This window comes from Olea europaea, unplaced genomic scaffold (assembly GCF_002742605.1).
Source record: "Olea europaea var. sylvestris unplaced genomic scaffold, O_europaea_v1 scaffold489, whole genome shotgun sequence".
Classification (NCBI taxonomy): domain Eukaryota; kingdom Viridiplantae; phylum Streptophyta; class Magnoliopsida; order Lamiales; family Oleaceae; genus Olea; species Olea europaea.
The window spans coordinates 210,277-228,259 of record NW_019263203.1 but is presented as its reverse complement, the minus strand read 5'-3'; the positions used below and the strand labels follow the sequence as shown (position 1 = coordinate 228,259).

Below are 17,983 nucleotides of genomic sequence, written 5' to 3'. Positions count from 1 at the left end.
TCCACCAATTGTTTCGGCTTCGATGATAGAAAAATCTCCAAAAATTGTGATGGTCGTAGTGATGCATTATAGTTATCAGATTTGCAACCGTGTTATCTGTGATCATACCTATGTTATATGTGACCAATTCACTGACTTATGTTATCTGAGAATCACCGCGACCAACTTTGCCTTCGGCGTGACTAATTGTGACCAAATTTGTATTTAATGTAACTGTCTGTGACCAGATCAATCTCTAGTCACAACCGATCACAATCAATACAAAATTGATCACAAACAGTCACAACCAGATCTTGAACAGAAAAACCATATCTCCAACCACTACAACAAATTTGTTCGAAAAAATAATAACCACAAGTACTACTAACATCTTTAACTCAAATTGATAACCATAAATACTACATTCACATCAAATCCACAACAATCATCACTACCATAACTTCCACCAACCCTTGAAAAAACACAAACCAGCACCACCAGACTTCTCTCGTGAAACTCCGATGAGAGAAGTGGTAGGTGGTTGGAATCAAGATCGTGGGTGGGGAAGAAGTCATAGATCTGATTTTTAGGTAAGAGAGCGCCAAACATATTTGACCCATTTATCTTGAGCCTAACCCAGCTATGGTTGGCCCAACAAAAGTCCACAATTGGAAATTAAGTCTCCGTTAGGCCCTCATTTTCTGAAAATGAAAATAGAGGGAATAATATTTTTTTTGAAAAATTAGTGATTGAAAAAAAAAAGTTTTCGATTTATGTATAATATTATTTTAAGAAAGATTGTGTGGTTAAAAATAAAAGAGTGAAAAATGAAATATAATGTAATTGAATTTAACAGGGCAATATGGCTACAGGATCTGACCCATAAACAAATAGGGAAAAAATAATTTAAAAATAGCTTTTTTTGGTTTCACCGACATCACGAATTACAAACAGTGACTGCATGACATCCATCACAGTTTTCCTGTCGTTCCTTAAATAATTTGTTTAAACCCTTCCAAATCCCAGATTTAACCGACTGTTGTGCCACTGAACTTAAATTTTACAATTATTACACAAAATAATGCAAAACCGTTTGCTCAGATAGCATTTAAAGGGAGAAGCAAAACGGCCCAGATGACCCTTTTTCCATAAAAATGAGGAGGTTCAAGAGTAGTAGTTCCAAAGATCAACGGGTGCCAACCCCGGATTTCACAGAAAACACTGTTTCTAATGGCCTAGAGTGGGAAAGCGGGTTGAATCCTATGAAATTTATGGGGATTTTTGTGGTTTGCTTGATGGGGTTGTCTGTATTGTTTTCATTATCTGCAATTCTTCAGAATCCACCTTCGGAGTCACTCTGGACTGTTGCTGAAGCCAGGCCTCTTGATGTTTTACCTCAAAAAGGTACCTCATTTTCTTTTTTCTTTGGTCTAATTATTTTCTATGGGCTTTATTTTGACATTTCTAGTCTGTATTTCTGCTTCTTGAGAGTTGATTAAGAACTAATGTTTTATTATTATAGCTGTTTATTTCACTAGATGAATAACTGAATTGTTGTTTTTTGTACTATTTTTATGAGACATCTCTATTTATGACAAGTTAAGGTAAAGTAGCAAATACATTGTTGATGAGATAATGTCTGCAAGTTGGAAAACTAACAGCTTAAATGTTGACTGGATTTCCAATTCTGAGGCTGGATGAGGTACTAGATCATTTAGTTGGCTCGACATTATTTGCTAAATTGTCTTAGGAACTGGCCATCCCTGAAGTCTGCAATTGTCTTAGGAGTGGAGATGAGTGTTTAAGTAGGATTCAAAAATCAATATAGACAATTCAAATGGCTTTTGATGCCATTTGGTCTTTCCACATTATGTAGACAAACTGATTTTCACAGAATCTAAGTACAATCGTTAATTCCTAAACATTTTGATACACGAGAAACTTTATGTGAAACTTCATGAATTTTCACAGAATTGAAGCACTCGTGTTAATTCCTAGACGTTTTGACACACAAGAAACTTTATGTGAAACTTTAAGAGTTTTCACAGAATTTAAGCGCACGTGTTAATTCCTAGACGTTCTGAGACACGAGAAACTTTATGTGAAAATTTAAGAAGTGTTCTCTCATGAGCAACAATATACTGTTCCCAGGTTTCGTTGTTTCAGGTGAAGGTTTCAAACGAGATCATGATTTGGTCAATGCTATGACTGAATTGGCTAGATGGAAGTCTATTTGCTAATATTCTTACATCCTATGGATTAGTTTCTTTTTAATGGAGGTTTATATGGAATTTTAGTGTAAAAATACGTTGTCACAAAGTGCTTGATAAGGGGTCGCTTTCATTGGGACTAAAGAAGTAGAGAAGGCTTTGCACGAAGTGGAACAAGTATTACAAAATTTCCAAATAGTGTTGCTAGATCTTCAAAAGATCTGTGGTAGAGTATGATACATCCCATTCCTATGTGGGCATTGGAGCTATTATAAATCAACTATGAAGACACGTGACTTTCTTTCGTGAAAGTTGAAAGTATTGTTACTCAACAAACAATCTAGAATATTGTACCCCAGTCCAAGCTCTTCACTATTGGTTTAACTATTTTTTGTTGGTATGCTTAATTTACTTAAAACATTATTGTGCATCATAGAGAATTCATGAAGAGCTATATGCTGTGATTTGTACAAGGAAAATGCTCATCAACATTTTAAATTCATGTATTTTGCTGAAGGTGATCAAGTTATGGGACATTAGGGAACGGAATGGTTTCCAAGCATCATTTATCTTAAACTCAAGTTAAGGAAGATTAGACCTTGCAAAATTTTAAAGAAAATTATTTCTAATGTTTATGTGGTGACTTTCTATATTAAATGGAGGGTTTATTCTAATCTTATCGGTTTGGTGAAGATGATAAGGATAGTGAATAGAATTGGATCAATGAATTGCTGAAGAAGCCAAAGAAATCTATGGGACATTAGGGAACGGAATGGTTTCCAAGCATCATTTATCTTAAACTCAAGTTAAGGAAGATTAGACCTTGCAAAATTTTAAAGAAAATTATTTCTAATGTTTATGTGGTGACTTTCTATATTAAATGGAGGGTTTATTCTAATCTTATCGGTTTGGTGAAGATGATAAGGATAGTGAATAGAATTGGATCAATGAATTGCTGAAGAAGCCAAAGAAATCATTGAAGAAATTCTGAATATAAAGGAGGTTCATTCTCTTCAAGAAATATCCACATTTTTTAATTAATAGTTTGACAAACCTTTTACGGGAAGTACTTGGATCTGAAAAGAAGAGCTAGAGCAATTTTTTTATCTTATAATCTAAAAGAAATATATCCAAGTGTAATTGTTGCAGTGGAGTCATCTTCCCTCAAAAGGAACTGAAATATTTCTTTGTTCTTCTATTATTTTGTTGTCAATACTTTTCTGGAACTAATTTTTATCTTCAATAAAAAGATACTTATACCACTGCTTAGAGACAAAAATATGAATGTTTGATCCGTTACTCAAGTAAGCTTGCACATGCAATACCAATATAGTTCTTCAATGGAAAGAAATTAAGAATGTTTTAGATTATCCTTGTGATGAACAATTGGAGGAGCGTAGTAGGATCCAAAGACTACGTACTCAATGTATTTTAAAAGTCTAATGCTTTTAAATTTATTGGTACAATAGAAATTAGAGCTTTGGATGTCAGAAAGTAATTAATTCTACTTTAGCCCTGTGAGCTACTATTTTCTGCTCTCGGACAGAAGTAATATATTATTGCTAACGCACTAGGAGTGCAGGACTAGAACCGTGTATAACTACTACCAGGGGGATAAATTGTAGAATAAGAGTTTGACAATTGAGCGGAAAATCTGTACTATTGATGTTTTTTAGTTATACCATTCATAAAAACGTAAAAGAAATATATATCACTTTGTACAATGTTACTTCTGAAAATTTTCTACTATTACGTGCAGGAAATATATAACCTGTTTCATCTGTATTTTGTACCAATTGAAACTTGGGTAATTGTTAGGTGAACGAATTGCATTAAGGATCTGCGAGCTAATTCCTGAAAAATTTTAGAAATCTTTTAGAGTTAATGCATTTCTAAATCATTATAAGTTTGAACACCCGTGCATCGAAGTACCTTGATTCAGATAGGAAATAGTCGATGGCAAAGAAACATGAATGCATATGGAACGAAGATATGCTACATTGTGTACAACCATCGAAAGATTTGGACATATCCATTTAAAATGTGTTTATCACAACAGATTTATTTGTTACTTTACTAGGATCTTCTTCGTGTATTACTTCTTTCAAAAGAACCAGTTGATTTTTAGATTTGTACATGCTTTCCTTAAAAAGATTAGATAATTATGCCTTACCTTCGTGTTTTCTCACATTTGATGACCTGTGATCAGTGTTCGCCTGGTGTTAGGAAGTGTTCAATGATGTTGAAAACAAAAATTTTGATTCAATAAATTGAATAAATGTGTTTCATGTACATCTTTCATGCCCAAAATTTTCTTGTTATGCTTTCTTTCCTTTTACAGCAACAAATCAAGAAGAAGATCTTTCCCAGCCTGTTGAGGTGCCGAAGGATAAACTATTTGGTGGCCTTCTTCCTATGGGATTTGACAGAGAATCTTGTCTTAGTAGGTTTGAGTCACTCTTGTATCGCAGAGAACTACCCCAAAAGCCTTCGTCCTACCTCATATCCAAGTTACGAAGGTACGAAGCTCTTCACAAACGCTGTGGACCTTACACAGAACTGTACAATAAAACCTTAACACATCTCAAGTCTGGCCAATATACAAGCTCCTTCGATTGTAACTACATAGTTTGGATATCCTTTAGTGGTTTAGGGAACAGGATATTGACCTTAGCCTCGGCTTTTCTTTACGCTCTTCTCACAGATCGGGTCCTACTTGTTGATCGTGGAGTTGACATGCCCGACCTCTTCTGTGAACCATTTCCAGAGGTTTCCTGGTTACTTCCCCTGGATTTTCCTGTTACACACCAATTCAATAGCTTCAATCAGAAATCTGCAGAGAGTTATGGGAATATGCTCAAGAATAATTTGTTAGGTAATTTAAGTAGGTCAGCATTACCACCATATGTTTATCTCCATTTGGTTCACAACTATGATGATCATGATAAGCTTTTCTTCTGTCACCAAGATCAAACTTTTCTGCAGAAAATACCTTGGTTGATAATGAAGACTGACAATTATTTTGTACCCTCTCTATTCTTGATCCCGTCGTTTGAGCAAGAATTGAGTGACCTGTTCCCAGAAAAGGCAACTGTTTTCCACTTCTTGGGCAGGTACTTGTTCCATCCAACAAATTCTGTCTGGGGGCTCATCAGCAGATACTATCAAGCTTATTTAGCTAAAGCAGACGAAAAACTAGGCATCCAAATACGGGTTTTTGACACGGGAACTGGTCCTTTTCGACACGTGTTAGACCAGATTCTAACATGTACCACAAAAGAGAATTTGTTACCAGAGATCAATCGAAAGGAGCCAATTGTCACTTCATTAGGAAAGCACAAGACAAAAGCTGTACTATTGACATCTTTAAGCTCTGGCTACTCGGAGGAAATAAGAAACATGTATTGGGAATATCCTACTGTAACAGGAGAGGTAATTTCTGTTTACCAGCCGAGTCATGAAGAGTATCAACAAACAGAGAAACAAACGCACAACAGAAAGGCATGGGCAGAGATGTACTTACTTAGCTTGATGGATAAATTGGTAACAAGCTCTTGGTCGACCTTTGGTTATGTGGCTCAGGGTCTTGGAGGTCTGAAGCCATGGATACTTCACAAGCCTGAAAATCGAACAGCCCCTAATCCACCCTGTCGACAAGCCATGTCAATGGAACCGTGCTTCCATGCTCCTCCTTTCTACGATTGCAAGAGGAAAACAGGAGTTGATACCGGACTTCTGGTTCCCCATGTAAGGCATTGCGAGGACATGAGTTGGGGTCTGAAGGTGGTTGAACGTGATAGTGAATTGTAACCATTCATGCTTTACACCCGTCAAGATTATAATGTTTAAAGATATTCAGACAAGAAAACGGTTCAGTTTTCGATTATGTATGTATTGTTATTTTGGCGTGATCTTGTGATGAGTATGATTGCTTGCTAATTAAGGATTTTAGACAATTGAGTATACATGCAAGAAAGTCAATATTATTCCTTTGGCTCCTTGTTTAGTGTAGCTGAAAATTCGATTCTTTGCACATTTGATTAAAGTTGATAAAATGTGTGATTGATTGGATGATAAGAGTTGTGAATTTTTTATGTGTGGTTAAAATTATTTATTGACTTTGACTTATACTTCCATTAAAATTTTAAAGGCTTTTTTTTAATAAAATTTTAGCTCAATGAAGAGGACGAGGAAATAGTCTGTTATTACTTTTATATGAACCAACAAATTTGGTTTCGACAACAAACTTTTATGCATGTTTATGGAACATAATATCCCCGCCTATCGAACAAGATCCAGATTTCTTCAACACCACCTATTCTCGCTGTTACAGAATCACTGCAAAACCAGTAAACAGCTCTACCAAATCCACGCACACATTGTCATCAATGGCTTTACCCAAAAAAACTATATTCTTGCAAAGCTATTATCTCTGTACACAGCCTTCAATAATTTCCCACGTGCCTTCCAAGTATTCAACCAAGTTGAAAACCCGAGTACTTATCTTTATAACCAAATTATCAGAGTCCATTCGTGGAAAGCAATTGAATTATTTAAGCAGATGGAGAATTCTTTATCCTTGCCTGATGGTCACACGTATACGTATGTTATTAATGGCTGTGCGAAAGGGATGTTGTTAAGAGAGGGTGAAGAGGTTCATGGGAAAGTTTTGAAAAATGGGTTTTGTTCAAACGTGTTTGTTTGTACTAATTTGGTTGATTTTTATATCAAAAGTGGAGGGGAGGATGGCCTAAGGAATGCTAGGTTAGTGTTTGATGAAATGCATGACAGAAATGTTGTCACGTGGAATTCTTGGCTTTCGGGTTGTTTTAGGTATGGAGATGTCAATGCAGCACTAGAAGTGTTTGAGGCGATGCCAGAGAGGAATGTAGTTTCTTGGACTACAATGATTGCTGGATGTGCGCGTTGCGGAAGGTGTAAGCAAGCTTTGGCGTTGTTTCTTGAGATGCAGAGAGATGAAATGAAGTTCGATCAGGTGACTTTGTTGGCAGTGCTGTCAGCATGTGCCGAGTTGGGTGATCTGAATCTGGGCAAGTGGATACATTTATATGTTATTGAGTCTTTAAGTCAAAGAGAGCAGCCGGTGCTGGTGTCACTGAACAATGCACTGATACATATGTATGCTAGCTGTGGTGAAATTGGGGCAGCATTTGGCGTGTTTAAAACAATGGAGCAGAGGACTACTGTTTCTTGGACAAGTATGATCACAGGTTTTGCAAAGCAGGGGTATGGAGATGAGGCACTTAGTGTCTTCCGGTGGATGGAAAGTATAGGAGACAATGACATAAGACCTGATGAAATAACATTCTTGGGTCTTTTATGTGCCTGCAGCCATGCTGGTTATGTCAATGAGGGGCGTCATTACTTTAAGAGCATGACTGAAACTTGGGGAATCGAGCCAAGGATAGAGCATTATGGATGCATGATAGATCTCTTGAGTCGTGCTGGGTTATTGGATGAAGCGGAAGGGCTTGTGAAATCTATGCCAATGAAGCCAAATGATGCAGTGTGGGGTGCCCTTCTTGGTGGATGCAGCATTTACAAAAATGTTGAGCTTGCTTCTGATGTAGCTCAGATATTGACCATGGAAGTTGACCCTGAACGAGCTGTTGGCTACTTTGTGCTGTTATCCAATGTGTATGCCACTGAAAAGAGGTGGCAAGATGTGATTACTGTGAGGAGGAAGATGGTTGAAATGAAAACAAAGAAGCCTCCAGGTCGAAGTTGGATTCAGATAGCTGGAATCATTCATGAATTTATGGTCGATGAAAGGTCTCAAAAGCATGCATCATTCATCTATGAGGTGCTCGGTAATATCACAACAGAAGCAAAGTTGCAGGGCTGCATGCCAGAAACTGTTGATGCTCTCCTGTGCATTGAAGATTAGGATGGCAAGAGGTAGCAGGATATGTGCTGGTCGTTAGATTGTGATTACCATTATGCAGAGCTTCTATCTGCTGACATCTTGCCTAGTATGGCAACCAAATGTCCTAAGCATGTCCTTACTCTTACTCTCTAGTCACATCTCTGGCACTAATTTTACCAGTTATCAGTTTTCTAATTCTCTTAATGGGGTTGAATATATAGAGGATGTAAATGTATTTGTTGGAATCTAATCTACAATCTTTATGCTTGTAGTTGAAATGTTCTTGGCTGCCTTTCTGGAACTACTACTTGACTACACCAATACTTCACACGGATAATTATATTACCCTCTGAGTCTATATCATGTCCTTCATTATGAACTTTACATATGCTTCTAGAGCTATTCGATTACGGTGTTTTCCTTTTTGGATAGTGCATGAAACACCACTTTTGGAAGGTGTCAAGGGACAAGGGCCACTAAGCCCCTTCACCATACACAGCCATATATAGTCATTTTCACAATTGCAAGTAGGCCAAAAACTATTTGTTTATTCTATTTGGATGACAAGTTCTTACAAGTAGAATACAATCATTGATCTTAATAATTGAACTACGTTGGAATAACTTATTATGCAATAAATTTGTCGAGGTTGAATGATTGGATCGTAACATAAGGCACCGTTTGATTGGCAAAACATTTCCATGGAAAATGTTTGGATGGCATTTTCCAACTTTGGTGTGTTTTATAAGGGTTTATTTTCCATGGAATAGAAATTCTTGAATTTCTTGGGAACTGCACATTTTTTGCTTTTGTGGGATATGGTGGGAATTGATTTTCCCGATTAGTGTTGACGTTTTTTCCTTCTTCTTCTTTTTTCTCTCTCTCTCTCTCATTTTTTTTTTTGACAATGGAAATAAATTTTAAGAATTATTGTAAAAAAATATTTATCACTTCACTACACCCCCTTCCCTTCATCTCTCCATCAGAGATAGCCATCGACTCCGGCATTCACTCTGAAAATCGCTCTGGCAGCAGCTCCAGCGACTGGTTTGGCAACCGTTCCGAAAAATTGCTGCGGTGAACACTCGGTGACTGCTCCAGCGACTATTCCACCAATTGTTTCGGCTTCGATGATAGAAAAATCTCCAAAAATTGTGATGGTCGTAGTGATGCATTATAGTTATCAGATTTGCAACCGTGTTATCTGTGATCATACCTATGTTATATGTGACCAATTCACTGACTTATGTTATCTGAGAATCACCGCGACCAACTTTGCCTTCGGCGTGACTAATTGTGACCAAATTTGTATTTAATGTAACTGTCTGTGACCAGATCAATCTCTAGTCACAACCGATCACAATCAATACAAAATTGATCACAAACAGTCACAACCAGATCTTGAACAGAAAAACCATATCTCCAACCACTACAACAAATTTGTTCGAAAAAATAATAACCACAAGTACTACTAACATCTTTAACTCAAATTGATAACCATAAATACTACATTCACATCAAATCCACAACAATCATCACTACCATAACTTCCACCAACCCTTGAAAAAACACAAACCAGCACCACCAGACTTCTCTCGTGAAACTCCGATGAGAGAAGTGGTAGGTGGTTGGAATCAAGATCGTGGGTGGGGAAGAAGTCATAGATCTGATTTTTAGGTAAGAGAGCGCCAAACATATTTGACCCATTTATCTTGAGCCTAACCCAGCTATGGTTGGCCCAACAAAAGTCCACAATTGGAAATTAAGTCTCCGTTAGGCCCTCATTTTCTGAAAATGAAAATAGAGGGAATAATATTTTTTTTGAAAAATTAGTGATTGAAAAAAAAAAGTTTTCGATTTATGTATAATATTATTTTAAGAAAGATTGTGTGGTTAAAAATAAAAGAGTGAAAAATGAAATATAATGTAATTGAATTTAATTGGGGCAATACGGCTACAGGATCTGACCCATAAACAAATAGGGAAAAAATAATTTAAAAATAGCTTTTTTTGGTTTCACCGACATCACGAATTACAAACAGTGACTGCATGACATCCATCACAGTTTTCCTGTCGTTCCTTAAATAATTTGTTTAAACCCTTCCAAATCCCAGATTTAACCGACTGTTGTGCCACTGAACTTAAATTTTACAATTATTACACAAAATAATGCAAAACCGTTTGCTCAGATAGCATTTAAAGGGAGAAGCAAAACGGCCCAGATGACCCTTTTTCCATAAAAATGAGGAGGTTCAAGAGTAGTAGTTCCAAAGATCAACGGGTGCCAACCCCGGATTTCACAGAAAACACTGTTTCTAATGGCCTAGAGTGGGAAAGCGGGTTGAATCCTATGAAATTTATGGGGATTTTTGTGGTTTGCTTGATGGGGTTGTCTGTATTGTTTTCATTATCTGCAATTCTTCAGAATCCACCTTCGGAGTCACTCTGGACTGTTGCTGAAGCCAGGCCTCTTGATGTTTTACCTCAAAAAGGTACCTCATTTTCTTTTTTCTTTGGTCTAATTATTTTCTATGGGCTTTATTTTGACATTTCTAGTCTGTATTTCTGCTTCTTGAGAGTTGATTAAGAACTAATGTTTTATTATTATAGCTGTTTATTTCACTAGATGAATAACTGAATTGTTGTTTTTTGAACTATTTTTATGAGACATCTCTATTTATGACAAGTTAAGGTAAAGTAGCAAATACATTGTTGATGAGATAATGTCTGCAAGTTGGAAAACTAACAGCTTAAATGTTGACTGGATTTCCAATTCTGAGGCTGGATGAGGTACTAGATCATTTAGTTGGCTCGACATTATTTGCTAAATTGTCTTAGGAACTGGCCATCCCTGAAGTCTGCAATTGTCTTAGGAGTGGAGATGAGTGTTTAAGTAGGATTCAAAAATCAATATAGACAATTCAAATGGCTTTTGATGCCATTTGGTCTTTCCACATTATGTAGACAAACTGATTTTCACAGAATCTAAGTACAATCGTTAATTCCTAAACATTTTGATACACGAGAAACTTTATGTGAAACTTCATGAATTTTCACAGAATTGAAGCACTCGTGTTAATTCCTAGACGTTTTGACACACAAGAAACTTTATGTGAAACTTTAAGAGTTTTCACAGAATTTAAGCGCACGTGTTAATTCCTAGACGTTCTGAGACACGAGAAACTTTATGTGAAAATTTAAGAAGTGTTCTCTCATGAGCAACAATATACTGTTCCCAGGTTTCGTTGTTTCAGGTGAAGGTTTCAAACGAGATCATGATTTGGTCAATGCTATGACTGAATTGGCTAGATGGAAGTCTATTTGCTAATATTCTTACATCCTATGGATTAGTTTCTTTTTAATGGAGGTTTATATGGAATTTTAGTGTAAAAATACGTTGTCACAAAGTGCTTGATAAGGGGTCGCTTTCATTGGGACTAAAGAAGTAGAGAAGGCTTTGCACGAAGTGGAACAAGTATTACAAAATTTCCAAATAGTGTTGCTAGATCTTCAAAAGATCTGTGGTAGAGTATGATACATCCCATTCCTATGTGGGCATTGGAGCTATTATAAATCAACTATGAAGACACGTGACTTTCTTTCGTGAAAGTTGAAAGTATTGTTACTCAACAAACAATCTAGAATATTGTGCCCCAGTCCAAGCTCTTCACTATTGGTTTAACTATTTTTTGTTGGTATGCTTAATTTACTTAAAACATTATTGTGCATCATAGAGAATTCATGAAGAGCTATATGCTGTGATTTGTACAAGGAAAATGCTCATCAACATTTTAAATTCATGTATTTTGCTGAAGGTGATCAAGTTATGGGACATTAGGGAACGGAATGGTTTCCAAGCATCATTTATCTTAAACTCAAGTTAAGGAAGATTAGACCTTGCAAAATTTTAAAGAAAATTATTTCTAATGTTTATGTGGTGACTTTCTATATTAAATGGAGGGTTTATTCTAATCTTATCGGTTTGGTGAAGATGATAAGGATAGTGAATAGAATTGGATCAATGAATTGCTGAAGAAGCCAAAGAAATCATTGAAGAAATTCTGAATATAAAGGAGGTTCATTCTCTTCAAGAAATATCCACATTTTTTAATTAATAGTTTGACAAACCTTTTACGGGAAGTACTTGGATCTGAAAAGAAGAGCTAGAGCAATTTTTTTATCTTATAATCTAAAAGAAATATATCCAAGTGTAATTGTTGCAGTGGAGTCATCTTCCCTCAAAAGGAACTGAAATATTTCTTTGTTCTTCTATTATTTTGTTGTCAATACTTTTCTGGAATTAATTTTTATCTTCAATAAAAAGATACTTATACCACTGCTTAGAGACAAAAATATGAATGTTTGATCCGTTACTCAAGTAAGCTTGCACATGCAATACCAATATAGTTCTTCAATGGAAAGAAATTAAGAATGTTTTAGATTATCCTTGTGATGAACAATTGGAGGAGCGTAGTAGGATCCAAAGACTACGTACTCAATGTATTTTAAAAGTCTAATGCTTTTAAATTTATTGGTACAATAGAAATTAGAGCTTTGGATGTCAGAAAGTAATTAATTCTACTTTAGCCCTGTGAGCTACTATTTTCTGCTCTCGGACAGAAGTAATATATTATTGCTAACGCACTAGGAGTGCAGGACTAGAACCGTGTATAACTACTACCAGGGGGATAAATTGTAGAATAAGAGTTTGACAATTGAGCGGAAAATCTGTACTATTGATGTTTTTTAGTTATACCATTCATAAAAACGTAAAAGAAATATATTTCACTTTGTACAATGTTACTTCTGAAAATTTTCTACTATTACGTGCAGGAAATATATAACCTGTTTCATCTGTATTTTGTACCAATTGAAACTTGGGTAATTGTTAGGTGAACGAATTGCATTAAGGATCTGCGAGCTAATTCCTGAAAAATTTTAGAAATCTTTTAGAGTTAATGCATTTCTAAATCATTATAAGTTTGAACACCCGTGCATCGAAGTACCTTGATTCAGATAGGAAATAGTCGATGGCAAAGAAACATGAATGCATATGGAACGAAGATATGCTACATTGTGTACAACCATCGAAAGATTTGGACATATCCATTTAAAATGTGTTTATCACAACAGATTTATTTGTTACTTTACTAGGATCTTCTTCGTGTATTACTTCTTTCAAAAGAACCAGTTGATTTTTAGATTTGTACATGCTTTCCTTAAAAAGATTAGATAATTATGCCTTACCTTCGTGTTTTCTCACATTTGATGACCTGTGATCAGTGTTCGCCTGGTGTTAGGAAGTGTTCAATGATGTTGAAAACAAAAATTTTGATTCAATAAATTGAATAAATGTGTTTCATGTACATCTTTCATGCCCAAAATTTTCTTGTTATGCTTTCTTTCCTTTTACAGCAACAAATCAAGAAGAAGATCTTTCCCAGCCTGTTGAGGTGCCGAAGGATAAACTATTTGGTGGCCTTCTTCCTATGGGATTTGACAGAGAATCTTGTCTTAGTAGGTTTGAGTCACTCTTGTATCGCAGAGAACTACCCCAAAAGCCTTCGTCCTACCTCATATCCAAGTTACGAAGGTACGAAGCTCTTCACAAACGCTGTGGACCTTACACAGAACTGTACAATAAAACCTTAACACATCTCAAGTCTGGCCAATATACAAGCTCCTTCGATTGTAACTACATAGTTTGGATATCCTTTAGTGGTTTAGGGAACAGGATATTGACCTTAGCCTCGGCTTTTCTTTACGCTCTTCTCACAGATCGGGTCCTACTTGTTGATCGTGGAGTTGACATGCCCGACCTCTTCTGTGAACCATTTCCAGAGGTTTCCTGGTTACTTCCCCTGGATTTTCCTGTTACACACCAATTCAATAGCTTCAATCAGAAATCTGCAGAGAGTTATGGGAATATGCTCAAGAATAATTTGTTAGGTAATTTAAGTAGGTCAGCATTACCACCATATGTTTATCTCCATTTGGTTCACAACTATGATGATCATGATAAGCTTTTCTTCTGTCACCAAGATCAAACTTTTCTGCAGAAAATACCTTGGTTGATAATGAAGACTGACAATTATTTTGTACCCTCTCTATTCTTGATCCCGTCGTTTGAGCAAGAATTGAGTGACCTGTTCCCAGAAAAGGCAACTGTTTTCCACTTCTTGGGCAGGTACTTGTTCCATCCAACAAATTCTGTCTGGGGGCTCATCAGCAGATACTATCAAGCTTATTTAGCTAAAGCAGACGAAAAACTAGGCATCCAAATACGGGTTTTTGACACGGGAACTGGTCCTTTTCGACACGTGTTAGACCAGATTCTAACATGTACCACAAAAGAGAATTTGTTACCAGAGATCAATCGAAAGGAGCCAATTGTCACTTCATTAGGAAAGCACAAGACAAAAGCTGTACTATTGACATCTTTAAGCTCTGGCTACTCGGAGGAAATAAGAAACATGTATTGGGAATATCCTACTGTAACAGGAGAGGTAATTTCTGTTTACCAGCCGAGTCATGAAGAGTATCAACAAACAGAGAAACAAACGCACAACAGAAAGGCATGGGCAGAGATGTACTTACTTAGCTTGATGGATAAATTGGTAACAAGCTCTTGGTCGACCTTTGGTTATGTGGCTCAGGGTCTTGGAGGTCTGAAGCCATGGATACTTCACAAGCCTGAAAATCGAACAGCCCCTAATCCACCCTGTCGACAAGCCATGTCAATGGAACCGTGCTTCCATGCTCCTCCTTTCTACGATTGCAAGAGGAAAACAGGAGTTGATACCGGACTTCTGGTTCCCCATGTAAGGCATTGCGAGGACATGAGTTGGGGTCTGAAGGTGGTTGAACGTGATAGGGAATTGTAACCATTCATGCTTTACACCCGTCAAGATTATAATGTTTAAAGATATTCAGACAAGAAAACGGTTCAGTTTTCGATTATGTATGTATTGTTATTTTGGCGTGATCTTGTGATGAGTATGATTGCTTGCTAATTAAGGATTTTAGACAATTGAGTATACATGCAAGAAAGTCAATATTATTCCTTTGGCTCCTTGTTTAGTGTAGCTGAAAATTCGATTCTTTGCACATTTGATTAAAGTTGATAAAATGTGTGATTGATTGGATGATAAGAGTTGTGAATTTTTTATGTGTGGTTAAAATTATTTATTGACTTTGACTTATACTTCCATTAAAATTTTAAAGGCTTTTTTTTAATAAAATTTTAGCTCAATGAAGAGGACGAGGAAATAGTCTGTTATTACTTTTATATGAACCAACAAATTTGGTTTCGACAACAAACTTTTATGCATGTTTATGGAACATAATATCCCCGCCTATCGAACAAGATCCAGATTTCTTCAACACCACCTATTCTCGCTGTTACAGAATCACTGCAAAACCAGTAAACAGCTCTACCAAATCCACGCACACATTGTCATCAATGGCTTTACCCAAAAAAACTATATTCTTGCAAAGCTATTATCTCTGTACACAGCCTTCAATAATTTCCCACGTGCCTTCCAAGTATTCAACCAAGTTGAAAACCCGAGTACTTATCTTTATAACCAAATTATCAGAGTCCATTCGTGGAAAGCAATTGAATTATTTAAGCAGATGGAGAATTCTTTATCCTTGCCTGATGGTCACACGTATACGTATGTTATTAATGGCTGTGCGAAAGGGATGTTGTTAAGAGAGGGTGAAGAGGTTCATGGGAAAGTTTTGAAAAATGGGTTTTGTTCAAACGTGTTTGTTTGTACTAATTTGGTTGATTTTTATATCAAAAGTGGAGGGGAGGATGGCCTAAGGAATGCTAGGTTAGTGTTTGATGAAATGCATGACAGAAATGTTGTCACGTGGAATTCTTGGCTTTCGGGTTGTTTTAGGTATGGAGATGTCAATGCAGCACTAGAAGTGTTTGAGGCGATGCCAGAGAGGAATGTAGTTTCTTGGACTACAATGATTGCTGGATGTGCGCGTTGCGGAAGGTGTAAGCAAGCTTTGGCGTTGTTTCTTGAGATGCAGAGAGATGAAATGAAGTTCGATCAGGTGACTTTGTTGGCAGTGCTGTCAGCATGTGCCGAGTTGGGTGATCTGAATCTGGGCAAGTGGATACATTTATATGTTATTGAGTCTTTAAGTCAAAGAGAGCAGCCGGTGCTGGTGTCACTGAACAATGCACTGATACATATGTATGCTAGCTGTGGTGAAATTGGGGCAGCATTTGGCGTGTTTAAAACAATGGAGCAGAGGACTACTGTTTCTTGGACAAGTATGATCACAGGTTTTGCAAAGCAGGGGTATGGAGATGAGGCACTTAGTGTCTTCCGGTGGATGGAAAGTATAGGAGACAATGACATAAGACCTGATGAAATAACATTCTTGGGTCTTTTATGTGCCTGCAGCCATGCTGGTTATGTCAATGAGGGGCGTCATTACTTTAAGAGCATGACTGAAACTTGGGGAATCGAGCCAAGGATAGAGCATTATGGATGCATGATAGATCTCTTGAGTCGTGCTGGGTTATTGGATGAAGCGGAAGGGCTTGTGAAATCTATGCCAATGAAGCCAAATGATGCAGTGTGGGGTGCCCTTCTTGGTGGATGCAGCATTTACAAAAATGTTGAGCTTGCTTCTGATGTAGCTCAGATATTGACCATGGAAGTTGACCCTGAACGAGCTGTTGGCTACTTTGTGCTGTTATCCAATGTGTATGCCACTGAAAAGAGGTGGCAAGATGTGATTACTGTGAGGAGGAAGATGGTTGAAATGAAAACAAAGAAGCCTCCAGGTCGAAGTTGGATTCAGATAGCTGGAATCATTCATGAATTTATGGTCGATGAAAGGTCTCAAAAGCATGCATCATTCATCTATGAGGTGCTCGGTAATATCACAACAGAAGCAAAGTTGCAGGGCTGCATGCCAGAAACTGTTGATGCTCTCCTGTGCATTGAAGATTAGGATGGCAAGAGGTAGCAGGATATGTGCTGGTCGTTAGATTGTGATTACCATTATGCAGAGCTTCTATCTGCTGACATCTTGCCTAGTATGGCAACCAAATGTCCTAAGCATGTCCTTACTCTTACTCTCTAGTCACATCTCTGGCACTAATTTTACCAGTTATCAGTTTTCTAATTCTCTTAATGGGGTTGAATATATAGAGGATGTAAATGTATTTGTTGGAATCTAATCTACAATCTTTATGCTTGTAGTTGAAATGTTCTTGGCTGCCTTTCTGGAACTACTACTTGACTACACCAATACTTCACACGGATAATTATATTACCCTCTGAGTCTATATCATGTCCTTCATTATGAACTTTACATATGCTTCTAGAGCTATTCGATTACGGTGTTTTCCTTTTTGGATAGTGCATGAAACACCACTTTTGGAAGGTGTCAAGGGACAAGGGCCACTAAGCCCCTTCACCATACACAGCCATATATAGTCATTTTCACAATTGCAAGTAGGCCAAAAACTATTTGTTTATTCTATTTGGATGACAAGTTCTTACAAGTAGAATACAATCATTGATCTTAATAATTGAACTACGTTGGAATAACTTATTATGCAATAAATTTGTCGAGGTTGAATGATTGGATCGTAACATAAGGCACCGTTTGATTGGCAAAACATTTCCATGGAAAATGTTTGGATGGCATTTTCCAACTTTGGTGTGTTTTATAAGGGTTTATTTTCCATGGAATAGAAATTCTTGAATTTCTTGGGAACTGCACATTTTTTGCTTTTGTGGGATATGGTGGGAATTGATTTTCCCGATTAGTGTTGACGTTTTTTCCTTCTTCTTCTTTTTTCTCTCTCTCTCTCTCATTTTTTTTTTTGACAATGGAAATAAATTTTAAGAATTATTGTAAAAAAATATTT

General features: G+C 36.8%; 4 protein-coding genes across 4 annotated transcripts; all 4 read left to right on the top strand.

Annotated features, from left to right (window-relative positions):
• Positions 1-922: 922 nt before the first annotated feature.
• Positions 923-15,089, top strand: LOC111388350 (galactoside 2-alpha-L-fucosyltransferase-like). Its single transcript, XM_023013030.1, has 3 exons — positions 923-1,383; positions 4,531-6,013; positions 14,958-15,089. Exons 1-2 carry the CDS (start codon positions 1,134-1,136, stop codon positions 5,997-5,999), a joined length of 1,719 nt encoding a protein of 572 aa, XP_022868798.1. The 5' UTR covers positions 923-1,133; the 3' UTR covers positions 6,000-6,013; positions 14,958-15,089.
• Positions 6,751-8,097, top strand: LOC111388363 (pentatricopeptide repeat-containing protein At5g48910-like). Its single transcript, XM_023013042.1, has one exon. It carries the CDS (start codon positions 6,751-6,753, stop codon positions 8,095-8,097), a length of 1,347 nt encoding a protein of 448 aa, XP_022868810.1.
• On the top strand, positions 10,108-14,960 carry LOC111388349 (galactoside 2-alpha-L-fucosyltransferase-like). Its single transcript, XM_023013029.1, has 2 exons — positions 10,108-10,568; positions 13,492-14,960. Exons 1-2 carry the CDS (start codon positions 10,319-10,321, stop codon positions 14,958-14,960), a joined length of 1,719 nt encoding a protein of 572 aa, XP_022868797.1. The 5' UTR covers positions 10,108-10,318.
• A 230-nt stretch (positions 15,090-15,319) lies between the features above and the next one.
• LOC111388351 (pentatricopeptide repeat-containing protein At2g20540-like) lies at positions 15,320-17,304 on the top strand. Its single transcript, XM_023013031.1, has one exon. The coding sequence runs from the start codon at positions 15,406-15,408 to the stop codon at positions 17,056-17,058; it is 1,653 nt and encodes a 550-aa protein (XP_022868799.1). The 5' UTR covers positions 15,320-15,405; the 3' UTR covers positions 17,059-17,304.
• Positions 17,305-17,983: the final 679 nt, after the last annotated feature.